The sequence below is a fragment of the Vulpes vulpes genome, chromosome 9 (assembly GCF_048418805.1).
Source record: "Vulpes vulpes isolate BD-2025 chromosome 9, VulVul3, whole genome shotgun sequence".
NCBI lineage: Eukaryota > Metazoa > Chordata > Mammalia > Carnivora > Canidae > Vulpes > Vulpes vulpes.
The window spans coordinates 6,388,657-6,402,820 of record NC_132788.1 but is presented as its reverse complement, the minus strand read 5'-3'; the positions used below and the strand labels follow the sequence as shown (position 1 = coordinate 6,402,820).

Below are 14,164 nucleotides of genomic sequence, written 5' to 3'. Positions count from 1 at the left end.
TGGCATACTGCAGCACTGTCACAGGTAGCTGGCAGAGCTTGGCACCAGAAGAGGAGACCCAGGGAGACCGGGAAAGATGATGTTTTTGTTCTAGAAACGTCGTGTTTACTGTGTCTGCCAGTCGATGCAGGGATGGGGACAGAGTAGCCACTGGTGGTTTTCGTCTGATGCCTGGGCTATGGGTCTGAGGGTGCCTCTGCAGGTTGGAATGGAGGGTCTGAGCGTGGGGAGAGCAGGGCCAGCCCTGGAAGTCTCCCAGTGGGTGCTGAGGCTTCTGCGTCGTCCACACCGAGGGTTAACAGCCTGCTGCTAGGCCTGAGAGGGAATTTCTGGGTGTCCCTGGGGCCCAAATGTTGGCTCTGAGTTTCATGGTGACCTGGACACCCAGGCTCTGGGCCCCTATCACCATGGGGTGGACCAGGGCCAGGATTCTTCTCAGAGTCCGTCCCTTCCTCTAGGTGACACAAGACATTATTAGGGTTTGTTCTTTACGTTCCCTTTACTCCAGATCCCTTAAGCTGGAAGGAGCTATTGGGAACCTCCCAAGTGTGGTGGTCTGAGAGGCAGGAGTCCGCCTGGGAGGGGAGCACCTGGAGGGCCCAGTGCCGGTGCTGTTGGCTCAGGGAGGTCCTGGAGGATGAGAGGGGATGAGGCCAGAAGAGCATGGCAGGGGTGCAGTTACCAATGGGGGTGGGGGCTCTGGGGTGGAGCAGGAGACAAGGCTTTAAAAAAAATTTTTTTTTTAAAAATTTGTTTTATTGAAGTTCGATTTGCCAACATACAGTCTAACCCCCCAGTGCTCATCCTATCGAATGCCCTCCTCAGTGCCCATCACCCAGTCACCCCATGCCCCCATCCACCTCCCCTTCCACAACCCTTTGTGTTTCCCAGAGTTAGTAATCTCTCATGGTTTGTCTCCCTCTCTAATTTTTCCCACTCAGTTCCCCTCCTTTCCCCTATAATCCCTTTCACTACTTCTTATATTCCCCGTATGAGTGAGACAAGCCCTCTTACTGTTTGCGACTCAAACTAACCACCAGCGCCCCCGCCCTGCCCCTCTGCATTCTCTATAGCAGAGATGTCCTTCGAGGGGGCCAGGCTCAGCATGAGGAACAGAAGGAACGGCACGCTGGACAGCACCCGGACCCTGTACTCCAGCACGTCTCGGAGCACCGACGTGTCCTACAGCGAAAGCGTGAGTCCAGGGCGGCGCTGCCAGAGGGCATCGCTCTGGCCCTTATGTCACTTGGGGGAACCCACGCTGCTTCTTGAAAGAGATCGTACCTCACCGTGTGGTGGTGTGTCCTGAGGTTGTCCTGGGCAAGGGTGGAAGCTTCCTCTCCTCTGCGTTCTTCCAGCCGCCTTATTTTAAACGGTTTTATTTAACACATGGTGACATGATGCACTGGTTGGCTGGCGCTCCCGAAATTCACGATATCGCCCCGTCAACGCTCATTTTACGGCTCGGTGCCTGGTGTGTCGCTGTGGGTCCCGTGGGCTCAGCACCCTGCTCCCCGACTCTGCGGCTGGGTCTCGGTTCGGGTCCTCACATGTCCCTGCAGCCACAGCTTCTAGCCCTTCTCCTGGGCATCCCTGTCTCCGGTTCCAAGCCAGCACCCACGCTGCCCAGTGGATGTGGGGACATGCCCGTCGTGCTTCCTGGGTGCCGGCAGGGCCTTTTCCTTCCTGGGTGCCGGCAGGGCCTCTGCCTTCCGTGGCGCCGCCTCCCCTTCCCTGTCCCTGCCGGGCTGTTCGGGCAGGTCCCACTGGCTTCGTGCCCACCCTGTGGGCAGACCCAATATACTCGCTTGTCAGGAAAGGAAGCCGGATTCCAGCCTGCTACCGAGGGCCCCCGAGCTGCGGTGTCGGAAGTCAGGATGGTGGCCCGCCGTGGGCATGAGGATGGAGAGGGGATCAGGAGGGGTGCTTCTGGGGTGCTGGGCACAGTCGTGTTTAGGTTGGGCTGGAGGTTACATGGGGCTGGCTTTGTCATCTACCAGTGAACTCTAAGAAAACAAACAAGGGGGGCAAACACGGCCCCCACATTGCCTATTTAAGGCAGCGCTGCTCTCAGGTGCTGCTCCTGTCCTCACCCATCCACACAGAGCGCCTCCTTATATATATATATATATATATATATATATATACTTTAAGATTTTATTTATTTATTCATGAGAGACACACACCACAGAGAGAGACACAGGCAGAGGGAGAAGCAGGCTCCCTGCAGGGAGCCCGACGAGGGACTCGATCCTGGGTCTCCAGGATCACGCCCTGGGCCGAAGGCAGATGCTCAACCACTGAGCCACCCAGGGATCCCACCTCCTTAGATTTGACATCTGGTCTCACCTTAGCCCTTGTCCTGCAAGAAACAAATGATGGGCAAAGACAGTGGGGGTCGCTCCTCCAGCCTCAAGCAGTGAGAGACCTCAGGGAAGGCAGGAAAGGCAATTTCCCACCTCGTTCTTGGACTCGGGCTTTGGTGCCTCTGGGAGACGGACAAAGCCCGACTCTTTCTTGTGCCACACTCCGTGGCTCCCAAAGGATTTCTGGATGGATTTCCCACTCACGCCCTCTGAAGTGCTGGCAGGCCTCTGGGTAGGGCTTTGGAGACCACCCAAGGATGCCCCAGTTTCTGGGGGCGGGGCCCTGTTTGCATCCCTCCTCCCTAGGACACATGCCCCTGCAAAGTGCATTTCCAGAAGGAATTTTTAGCAACAAAGCAGTGTTGACACCACCGCTCGCCCACGATCACAGACTTCACAGGCTTATACACCTGTTGAGTTTTCTTCATTTGGTGAAATAGATTTAACGTCAGCTAAGAGGTTAGAAAATATTACGAGGGACAAGGAGCATCATAGGCTTTTTAAATTCCTGTGTTCAGGTAAGCGTAAGAATTACTGTTGCATCCCACACTTTTCTTGTCTGTGGAAGAGAATGTACAAGTGCAAATTTCCAGCCTCAGGAAGAGGAATAAAACGGACACTCTGGTACCCACCACCAGCTTAGGAACAGAATATTACCAGGACTCCAGACGGCCTGTCTTGCCCCAGGTGTCATCCCCTCCCTCCGACCCCTCCCAAGGTGACTGCGAGCCTGCATTTTGTATTACCCATTCCTTGCTTTTAGTTATAAGTTTATTATTTGAATATATTTGAATATTCAAATATGAATATATATATATATATATATATTTATCTCCCTAAACAATATATTCTTTACTTTTATCTATACTTTACTTTTACATACTTTTTTGATATGTATGGAAATCTACAAGTATTCTTTTGGGAGTTTGTTTTTTTGTGGATTTTTTTTGGTGTTATTGTTCATCATTATGTTTTTGAGATTGGTCCACATTGATTGCTGTAGCAACTGAACAGCTTCACTGCTGTGCAGCGCTAGGTCAGGGGCACATCTGTCCAGCCTAAAGGGAACATTTGGGTTTTGCTGTTAGGCGCAATGCCACGCGGACAGTTTTGGATATGTGAGCTGGGGGTTCTCTGGGAAACATTTTTAGGAGGGAGCCAGGTGGATGAAGGTAGACACGTCTCCCTCAGGGGGCCTGGGTTTAAGACACGGGATTTATGGGATAACTTTTGTCCAAAGAGCCAGGAAGAGGAGGCATCGCTGTTTCTCTGATGTCTCAGAATGAAGGGGTGCGGGTAGCAGGAGGCAGACCGCGGAATGCACCGTGGATTTTATTCTTCAAGACTGCTTGCCCAGTTTAGGGGCAGCTGATGGCAGCTTCGCTGTTGGGGATAAGGAGTCAAGGCTAACTTTGATGCCAGTGGCCTAACTTGGGAGGCTAAACTTGCATGAAGTTGTTTGAGAACTCGACGACCTGAGGGAAGGGGGTTTGGAGTGCCAACCCCACCTCGCGGGGGCAACAATCCCTGTACGGCTGACAACCCATGGCCAGGCACTCTGAGCTTGTGGGCTGTTCATGGGGCAAACCTACTTCTCTCTCCACGGGGGACAATTTTTAGGGGGATGACTTCACTGGCCATGGTAGTTTTCCAGAGTGGTCATACCAGTTTACTCACCCACCCCGCGTGGGTGTGCGGCCCCACTACCTCACCCTTCATCCACATTTGGCATCAGCTGCCTTTTTGATTTTTCCAACCTGGTGGGTGTGTGATGGGAAGTCACACTGGTTTTCCTTCACACTTGCTTCATTACCGGTGAGGGTGAGCCTCTCTTCACATATTTATGGGTTATTTGTGTGTCCTCTTTTATTTGATGCATGCTCATGCCTTTTGTCATTTCCCCCTTAGATCGTCTGGGCTATTGTTAATGATTTCCAGTCCTTTATATAGTCTATCTACCAGTCCTGGAGGAGTGTAGTTTCTTTTTTTCAATGTATTCTTCATCTCTTTCCGAATAGTTTGCTTTTCCATCTAAAGTGAAGCCTTTGGTGTATAGAAACTTGTGGTTGTTTATCAGAATGAGGTCCCGGATATGCCTTACCACCTCGTCCATCGGGGAGCAAACACAATCCTTGAAGGAGTCTTTGGAATATGTCTTCTTTTGAAAAGCAAGTGTAAGGGGAAAGAATCTGCTTTGATCCATTATTTATGCTAAACTACCAACAAATGCTTACATTCCCTTGGTCGTCCTAGAGATGGAAAAACATAATTTGTATGTGTGTCATGACATTTATTACAAGATAATGCCAAGTTAACTTTCAGAAAAATTTGCATTTAGTTATAAACATTTAAATGTATGTCTCTTTTAAAAACCGTTGTGGTATTCTAAAAGCATGAACGGATGCTTGGTGCTATGACTATGCGGTAAATTCTGGAAACCTTTGAAGTAAGTGTAGATCATATTTAGTATTCGTTAATAACAGCAATGTGTGAGAATAAATTAGTCATATACTGTCCAATGTTCTTTCTCCAAAGGACTTGGTGAATTTTATTCAAGCAAATTTTAAGAAACGAGAATGTGTCTTCTTTACCAAAGATTCCAAGGCCACGTAAGCAACTATTTTCCCTCCGTTTTTGCTTCCATGTTGGAAAATACATTATTAACAACCATTACAACAAACAAACAAATGTTCACTAGTTCATTATTAAAGTTGTTTTCTTCTTGCAATTCTCAGAAATGGTGTGTGAGGAAGAATTTGGCACGTAGCTGGGACTCGGTCCCTAGAGCTATTCCCTAGAGCAAGTCCCTAGAGCGATACCATTTTGTCTTATATTTTTAGCTTTGGCAATGGCTGGTAGAGACTCTAAGAGAAGCTGTCACCCCCTTTGGCGTTTGCTCCCATGAGCCTGGGAGCCCACCTGAGCAGCCATGGCGTTGAATGTTGTTGTGTTATAGTGGTCGGCAGAGGACCCCAAGCATGAGCGCATGTGGCAATCTGACTGGCTCCTCCATTAGGCTGTTGACTTGGGGCCTTCCCATACAATCGGATGTTCATCTACTCTGAGTCGCAAGTGTTTTGGAGAATCAAGGCTGGGTTCTGCCATGGGGAGCAGCCACCAGCAGCTGTAAATGCAGGAGGTGCTCAATGAATGTTAGCTAATGAGCGAGTGAGTGACCAACTGCTGATCTTTCCCATAGATGATGCTTCTGGACCCAAAGAGATAATTTTAGTGCTACCCCCCTCTCATCCTGTCCCTCTGCCTTTCCTCTGTTGCCTGGGGCTGGGAGAAGAAAGAATCTAGTTATTAATTGGTTGGATAGTTGCTGCTGTAGTTTATAATTAAAGCACTGATCTTCTACTGAGTGGCGGCAGCCAACAGAGGAAGGATGTAAGAATAGGCAAGAGCAGGTGCTTTAGAATGAGCCCTGGATCCAACCTTGGCCCGGCTGCCTGCTTACTACATGACCTTGAGCCATATTCTCTTTTCTGAACCAAATTCTCTGATGCTAAAGTGCTAGCAAAGTGTACCTCATGGGTTGTGGTAAGGATTCAATGCAGTAACACATAAAATACCTACCATCGTGCCTCAGAGCATAAAAGGGTCCTAATAAATGTGTTTTCATGCTTCGTGTGAATTGGAAAATGAACATCAGAAAAACTAAGAGTCTGTATTTTGTCACTGGTGTAAACTTACTCATCATGAGTTATTTTGACAGTATAAATGTCATGAGTCAGCTCTTTATTACCTGAATGGTTTCAGTGAAAGACTTTGCAGTTAGTCTATTTGTTTGACCAGTAGAAAATACAGTTTGGATTCATTCATTCAGTCAATAAATATTTATTGGGCATCTACTATGTCATGGGGACTTATATACTTGAGTACTTATTCTACAATCCCCCTCTTCAAGGCAGTGCTCTTTCTTTCATTCATTCATTCTTTCTTCTTTCTTTCTTCTTTCTTTCTTTCTTTCTTTCTTTCTTTCTTTCTTTCTTTCTTTTAAGATTTTATTTATTTATTTGAGAGAAAGAGAGAGAGAAAGCATGAGTGGGAGGAGGGGCAGAAGGAGAGGGAGAAGCAGACCCAGTCCTAGGACCCCAAGATCATGACCTGAACTGAAGGCAGACGCTTAACTGACTGAGCCACCCAGGCACCCAAGGTAGCTGCTCTTATCATTTGACAGGCAAGGCACATGGGTCCCAAGAGTTCAGTATTTACCCAAGGTCACATGGCCAGTGGGAGATGGATGAAGGACTGGACCCAGGTTTTCTGATTCTTAGCTTGGGTGTTCTGTTTATTCCCTGCCCCTGCCTTTCGAAGAATGACATTGCCTCAGGCACCTAAGCAATTTCTTAGGTGCAGATGTCTAGTCTAATTGGTTTAAGTGAAATGGGTAGTAATGGGAACTTTTGGCTGAAAAGCACAACCAGAGCCAGGACTCAATGACTCCCCGATTGTCTCTTTCCACCTGTTATTTTTGTTGTCATCTGGGTGAGCAAGCTCTTCACAAATGGTGGCAAAGTGGTCACCGTATCGGATATGTTATCAGCTTACCATTTTACCAGTGAGGGAAAGAGGGCCTCATTCAGCAAATACACCAAAAATTCTGGACTGATATTCATAGTTCTTGGCCTGGCTTGGCCATATGTCCACCTCTAAACTCGTCCCTGAGGCTGGGCAATGGGATATGATATGTTCATTGACCAGGTTTGGGCATTGTATCCACATGGATCCTCAAAGGAAAATCAGGGTGCTCCTTCTAACAGAACAGGAAATAGGATGCAAGGTAGGGAAACCTATAGCTATCTACCTTAACGTGCTTGATTACAGCTTGAGTCTGCCTCAAAACAAAGGGAGATGTGAGCAGCCCCCATCTTCACAGCACAAGCAAAGGACGGGAACGCCTCAGGGTCTTCTGGTTCCTCTCTTAGAAGGGCACAAGATTGTAGACCAGGGTCAAGACTCTATACTCTTTGAAATTCCCCATATTTATTACTATCATCTCTCCATAAGTGGTAGGAATACTCTGTGTCCTCCAAATTACCCACTGGACAAGGAAATCAAATGAAGTGACTATTAATATTGATACCCCGAATTTGCTTGCTTGCCACACGAGCTGACATAGGCAAAGTCTCCCTAGAGAATCCCTGGGATTGCTCGTATGTGCTATACCCAGATTGCTCAAGTCTCTCTGCTCTACCCCTTGTGGATGTCTATTTCTTGAGTGGTCACTTGGGCCTGATGCCCAACCATTGCCCCTACTGGTGGGGGCCCTCTGAAACATTGCTGCCCAGCTTAGGGGCTGCATCCTGGCAATTCTGAGGCTATAAGCCCCTAATCTGGTTTTGCTCTCTTCAGTTTTTACTGCGTTGGCCATGCTGCATTCTAGGTAGAAATAGGGAGGACTCTACTTTCTCTATAGCTACTCTGTGCAGTGAGACTTTCTGCCAGGATGGAAATATTCTATATCTGCACTGTCTAATATGATAGTCACTAGCCACAGATAGGTATCGAGCATTTGAAATGTGGCAGGTACAATCAAGGAGTTGAAATTTTTTAAAAAAGATTGATTAATTGATTGATTGATGATAGAGAGAGAGAGAGAGAGAGAGAGAGGCAGAGACACAGGAGGAGGGAGAAGCAGGCTCCATGTCGGGAGCCCGATGTGGGACTCGATCCTGGTACTCCAGGATCGTGTGTGCCCTGGGCCAAAAGCAGGCGCTAAACCGCTGAGCCACCCAGGGATCCCCAAGGAGTTGAATTTATGTAATTTTAATTTTAACTAATTTAAACGTGAGATTATACTGCCACATGTGGCTAAAGGCTACCTTATTGACAGTGTAGCTCTATAGGGTTTGCACTTGATCTGGGAGGAAGAATTAGGGTCCTGATGTTCTTCTGTCTGTTCCATCTCTTTTCTGTCACCCTCATCCCTCCTGTAGGCATCTGCACTTCCTTCCTGGCCTCCTCTCCATTTGTAAATCAATTAATGCAAATTGGTGCTTAGAAGGCTACCAGCCTGCAAACCAAAATGGAGCCAAACAACTCTCTCAGCCAAGGTCCCCTAAAGAACATCCCTACCCTGAGAAGGGAACAGGACTTAAGAGTCTGTTTTCAGCTGTGGCAAGGACAGGTGGGGCATGGCTTTTCTCTCCCCCATCTTGGTATGAGCTTCATTGGGTGTGGATAGACCCCAATGGGTAGCAAGATGCTAACAGCTAAAGAGAGGAGAGGAAGCCAATGAGGACCCTTGTGGGAAGGACTCTGAGACCACTGGGGAGCAGCCTTGGCTCAGGAAGTGCCCTGGGACTTAGTAAGAGAAAGGACTGAGGAGGTTGAAATCAATTCTAGTTGACTTGCTTTTCTTGGCCAGACTGTGTGATGCCCTGAGAACTGTTCAGAAAGGAGGCAAGATTGCTGCTGATGGTGGGATTTTGCATCCAGGTTTTACCTTGATGTTTATAGTCCTGGAAAATACTGAAAGTCTGACATGCATTTTGAACACAGATAATTTCCATACTCTATAGTAATTAAGACTTTGAGTTATAAGGACATAAGCTAGCTTAACTTAAAAGGGTTGGTTTACTCTAAGGAAACAGTAATGCCACACAGAACCCAGGAAAAGGCTTGGTCTCAGTCCAGCCGCATAGAGGGGATTGGGGAGCAGGGACAGCCTCACTGGGGTCCACATCATGCGTGTACTCTCCAGCAGAAACCCACACTGATGTATCATTCACAGCCTCATCCTTAGGAGGGTGTGCTGCATATGAGGATTCCTGCCATGATGTGTTTGTTCCTCATTACATATGGTCTTCATTGCATGGCTTTGGTAGTTACTCTGGGCTTCCAGCACTTCAAAAAGATCTCTGGGGGTGCCTGGGTGGCTCAGTTGTTTGGGTGTCTGCTTTTGGCTCAGGTTATGATCCTGGGGTCCTGGGATAGAGCCCTGCATCAGGTTCCCTGCTCAGTGGGGAGTCTGCTTCTCCCTCTGCCCCCTGTCCATGTGCGCTCTCCAATCAATCAATCAATCAATCAATCTAAAAAAAAGATCTCTGTTAGCAGAGTAACTCATTTCATGTAACACAATTGAGGCCAGTTGCTTCCAGGTAGTAGGATCTTGGTCATAATTAGAATCTGTCTGCTTCTGGAGCAATCCTAAAACCTCCTCCTCAAAGAGTTTTGCTCCATTATATTTTTAGAAGCTGTCACAGAAAAGCATATACTGCTATTATCATTTTGTAAAATGAAAATGTGATCTACTACCACAGAGTATTTTTGGAATGAATCCTACATTTTGCCATTTGTCAAATAAGCTCATCAGTGAAGAGGATCCTTGGGAATACAGCCTTTCCTGTGACAGCTATATAATAGCTATGTATGCTTAGGCTCACCTTCCAGAAGATTAAAAAAAAAAAGTACTTACCTTGCAAAAATCACTGAGGAGTGATGAGGAGCCAAACTATTTACAGGAAGACTAATCAATGTGTTCATTCACTCATTTATGCCTTCATCATCTGGAGGTTATTAGCTGAATGTCCTTATATGCCGGGAACAGAGAATATAAGATAAATGGAGTCCAGCTAGAAGCAAACCCTAACAGCATTTCTCAGCTTGTATACTTTTATTTGACCCAGCCTACCCAGGGAATCCTTGCTTCAGAGTCACCACATATAGTTGCCCAGGGTGTGCACTGCACAAGTGCTAGGGGCCACAGGCTTATGTCTGCCAGAGGGGGCATCTTTCCTAACACATTGGTGGTTAGGGTGACTATGTACTTTATTTTGAGGGAACACTGATGAACATGATGGAGGCTCTGACTCTACTAGGGTGTGGACAGCAGATATAAACTGGGATTGTCCTGGGCAGATCAGGGCGTTTGGTTATTCCCTGGTGGTGCCTCTGTCTTGCTCCATTATCCCTTTGCTCTTGCAGAAGAGGGAGAGCTCTACCCTTCTGTCTTATTTCAGTGGCTAAACAGGTCTCTCCCTTTGCTGCTCTCTGGCCTCTTGGGACAGAACTCTGTTCTGCTTCTCCACTGCCCATGGCTCCCTTGAATTCTCAGCACCTTCTGACTCTTGTCTGAAGCCTGATGGGAGAGAGAACCCAGGGGGCCAAGTGGGTGGGGCAGGCAGAAAGAAACCAGGAGAAGGGTGAACAGGGCCCCATTGGGGAGAGTTGCTTTGGCCACATTCACATTTTTGTTGTGGTTCTTGTTCATCTCTTTGGAGACCATGATGGTCAGGAGGCAACACAGCTCTGGATAGAGGAGCCAGGGAGCCACAGCAGGTATTTTTAGATTTTTTTTTGAAACTGCATTTTTCTTCTTTTCTGTTGCCACCGCCTCTACTAGTCTTTGATTTGCACAGATGGCACAGCCTGAAAGTCACCCCATGGAGGCTGTGCCACAGTTTCCAACCTCTCAGGAGCCCCCAGGGGAGTGGGACTCTGCTGGGGTAAAGGAAAGGTTTGCTTGTTCTGTACTGCACCATCCTGCCAGGCATCCTACTGACTGTTCCCAAGACGTCCCCCAAACTGGAGACCAGGCCACCCACCCAGTTAATCCCTGGGTGCGGTGAGCTCAGGCCAGGCCTGCCTCAGAGCAGATTTTCAATCCTTTACCTCTTACTGCCTATCCTTCCATCCTCTTCCGACTTCATATATGCATACGTGTCATTTAACAACCACGTACATTTTAGTTCTGTTGCACTTTTCATGGGAAGAAAGTGTTCACTTATGCAGTTTGTCCTTGTCCAGCCCAAATGATTGAAAGTATCCCAAGCAGCTCACGTTTAGTATGGACAGGAGGGTCTCTCTAATCTCTGGATCACTTAGGGGCCCTGCCAGGGGACCTAGTGTCTCCAGTGAGTACCGTACCCAGGAAGGAGGGCTCATCTCACCTCCAAAAAGCGTTACTGGCTGGGCACACAGACAGGGCTGGCATCCAGGGCTCCTGTGTGTTATGAACCATGCAAGAAGCTACATAAATGGTCTCCAGGTCTCTAAGGCTTCATCTCCTAATAACCTCATGGCTACGTCCGCAGAGACAGACTCCATGAAGCTACTCCTATATCCCAGCTCTCAGTACAGAGCCAGCCTGTTGGTGGATGGACCATAGACAATAGGGAGAAAACTCCAAGATAGTTTCCAAATAATCAACTGAGATGATGAAGATAGTCTGAAAATAAGACTTTTTTTTTCTCACTTGAAAATTTTATTGGTCAGGGAGAAAGGAAGTCAGCCAGCCCCCCAGCTTCCCGCCCAGGGTTCCACAAGCTCTCACTGCTTCCTGTTGTCATTGATGGGGCGGTTCACGTGCTCGGGGGACGCCAGGAACACCTTGAGCTTGGGTCTGGGCCTGAGGCGCGCCACATAGGCCGAGAGCAGGGGGAGGGAGTCCAGGCAGCTGGGGGCCAGGACCTGGTGAATCAGCAGCAAGTCCAGCAGGTTGTAGTCTGCGAAGGAGATCTGGTTGCCCACGGTGAAGGCCTGGCCCCCCTCATTCTGGGATAGCAGCGTTTCAAAAGGCTTCAGGTATGTGTGTGCCTTCACGTATTCCTCCTTTCCTGCCTCGTAGTTAGTGTAGATGAGGAGGATGTATTTGCAGCGGAGATCCTCCACACCATCGTTCACTACATCCAGCAAGGCCGCCTCCTGCTGGTCCTTCCTGTAGAGCCCGAGGGAGTGGCCCAGGTGTTGTAGGATGGCATTGGACTGGTACAGGGTGAGGTCTCCGTCCCAGAACTTGGGGAGCTGCCCATACAGACAGGAGGCCTTGAGTGAGCCCTTCATCCAGGTCTCCATGGTCACCACCTCCTCCTTCCAGCTCTGGCCCTGGTCAACCAGCAGCATGTGCATGGCCTCGCAGCACCCTCGAACAGGGAAGTAGATGATGGTGTAGGGTGGAATGGTTGCAGTGAGGGTGGCAGTGGCGGTGGCAGTAGCTGTGGCAGCGGTGGTGACGGCAGCAGAGCTCTGAAGATAAGACTTGATGGTCAGATCACTTTTTGTGTTTCTTGAAGCTAGTAATGCATAGTTTATTCTAAAAATGTGATGAAACATTTAAGGAGGCTTAATGAAACCCGTTCCCTCCTGTCAATATCATCCGACTCAGGGAAAATGTGTGCAAGTGTGGCTATGCCCAGAGCCAGCACATAGAAGGCACCCAGATCAACTCAAACGAGAAATGGAATTACAAGAAACACACCAAGGAATTTCCGACTGACGCCTTTGGGGATATTCAGTTTGAGACTCTGGGGAAGAAAGGGAAGGTAAGCAATGGTTTTCTACTTTAGCTGATTCATATACTAACACAACCTGGACTCATATGCTAATCCTGAGTTACCTTGAATTGTCTAATAGTACAGAGGCAGGAGATATGAGTAGTCAATCCAAAAACTATTGCAGAAAATGATAAAATAGTCAAAAAAGCTGTGATTAGATTCTGTGCAGCTGGAAGACTTAGCTCATGCCTAGCTGCTACTCAGAGGCCTTTCCCTGAGCACGCTGTGGGTGTTCATGCTACATCTGCGTTACACCCCCTCCCCTGCTGCTACACAAGGCCCATAACCATTTTGGTGCATTGTCCCATTTAGTTGAGTGTATGGCACTCTTGGGAATGCATATGGCTCTGAATAAGGGGACACTTACATTTCAGGCTTGTCCACCGGGTGTTACAACAAGGTCTAAGGACTGGCAGGTGGTATCCTCAAATGTTCCTGGGTCTCTGTCTCCATGGCAGCCCATCCATAGGCAGCAGGAAGCCTGGGCCTTCACTCCTTACAACCCAGGGCCTGTGTTTGCAGCCCTGGAAGCCGGCTCACTGCTGTACCTTCCCAGGGCCCTGCCCCAGGATGCACCATCACCATCTCTTGCCTGCCCACAGTTTCCCCTACTTCGTTTTGTCCCCTGGTCCACAGTCAACGCTAGCGCTGGAGGACTCATCGACTCTGCTTCAAACACCTCACAGGTGCCCTACAGCCTTTAGGCACATTCCTGAGCCTAGGATAAATTCTCCAGCTGGCCCAGGAGGCCTATCGGTGGCACCCACATTGTAACCCCTCTGTCCCAGCCTACTGTTTTCCTCCCCTTCCCCGCGGGGACCCCCGTTGGCTGCTGGTCCGTGCACCTCTCCCATTCCACAGGAGCAGGTGGCTGGGACAGGTGCCGACCCCGACCCCGACACTTTCCCTCTTCCCCGCAGTATATCCGCCTGTCCTGTGACACGGATGCAGAGACCCTCTATGAGCTGCTGACCCAGCACTGGCACCTGAAAACGCCCAACCTGGTCATATCCGTCACCGGAGGCGCCAAGAACTTCGCCCTGAAGCCGAGGATGCGCAAGATCTTCAGCCGCCTCATCTACATCGCACAGTCCAAAGGTGGGGTGGTCCCTGCGGGGTGGGGATGCTGTGGGGCAGGGAGGCTGTGAGGGGGGGGATGCTGTGCTGCCCCTTAGTCCCTAGAGGCTGAGCCCCGTCGTCTTCGGACAGAGCCAAGTCCCCAGATGCAGTTCATGCGCAGAATCTAGACACTCCAGAAGTACACGATTAATCATGATTTATTTAAAAGCAGGGTCCTCAGATGAATGGACAGGCAAGAAGCTCTGGCAGGTGGTGGTGGTCATGGGGGTGTCATAAGGTAAAATCTGCATCATGATGCTTCCTTGTGGGCACCTTTGTGTCCTTGAATCTTGAATCATCTAAGGTTTTCATTGTGTTGTTTCTACATATAAAATTTTACCCAGAATAGTCTGGCCAACGGAAGAGGAAATTTCATTTCTTTGCTCTTTAATTTTGAGA

The 14,164-nt window shown here is 48.7% G+C and overlaps 1 protein-coding gene and 1 pseudogene across 1 annotated transcript in view; one reads left to right on the top strand and one right to left on the bottom strand.

Moving 5' to 3' along the window:
- Positions 1-1,078: 1,078 nt before the first annotated feature.
- Positions 1,079-14,164, top strand: part of TRPM8 (transient receptor potential cation channel subfamily M member 8) — a 77,011-nt gene continuing 63,925 nt past the window's right edge. Inside the window, exons 1-4 of the mRNA XM_026006160.2 lie at positions 1,079-1,195; positions 4,902-4,975; positions 12,478-12,634; positions 13,567-13,744. Coding sequence (XP_025861945.1) covers positions 1,079-1,195; positions 4,902-4,975; positions 12,478-12,634; positions 13,567-13,744 — 526 coding nt within the window. The remainder of the gene's footprint in view (positions 1,196-4,901; positions 4,976-12,477; positions 12,635-13,566; positions 13,745-14,164) is intronic.
- LOC112925430 (glutathione S-transferase P pseudogene) lies at positions 11,643-12,236 on the bottom strand (annotated as a pseudogene).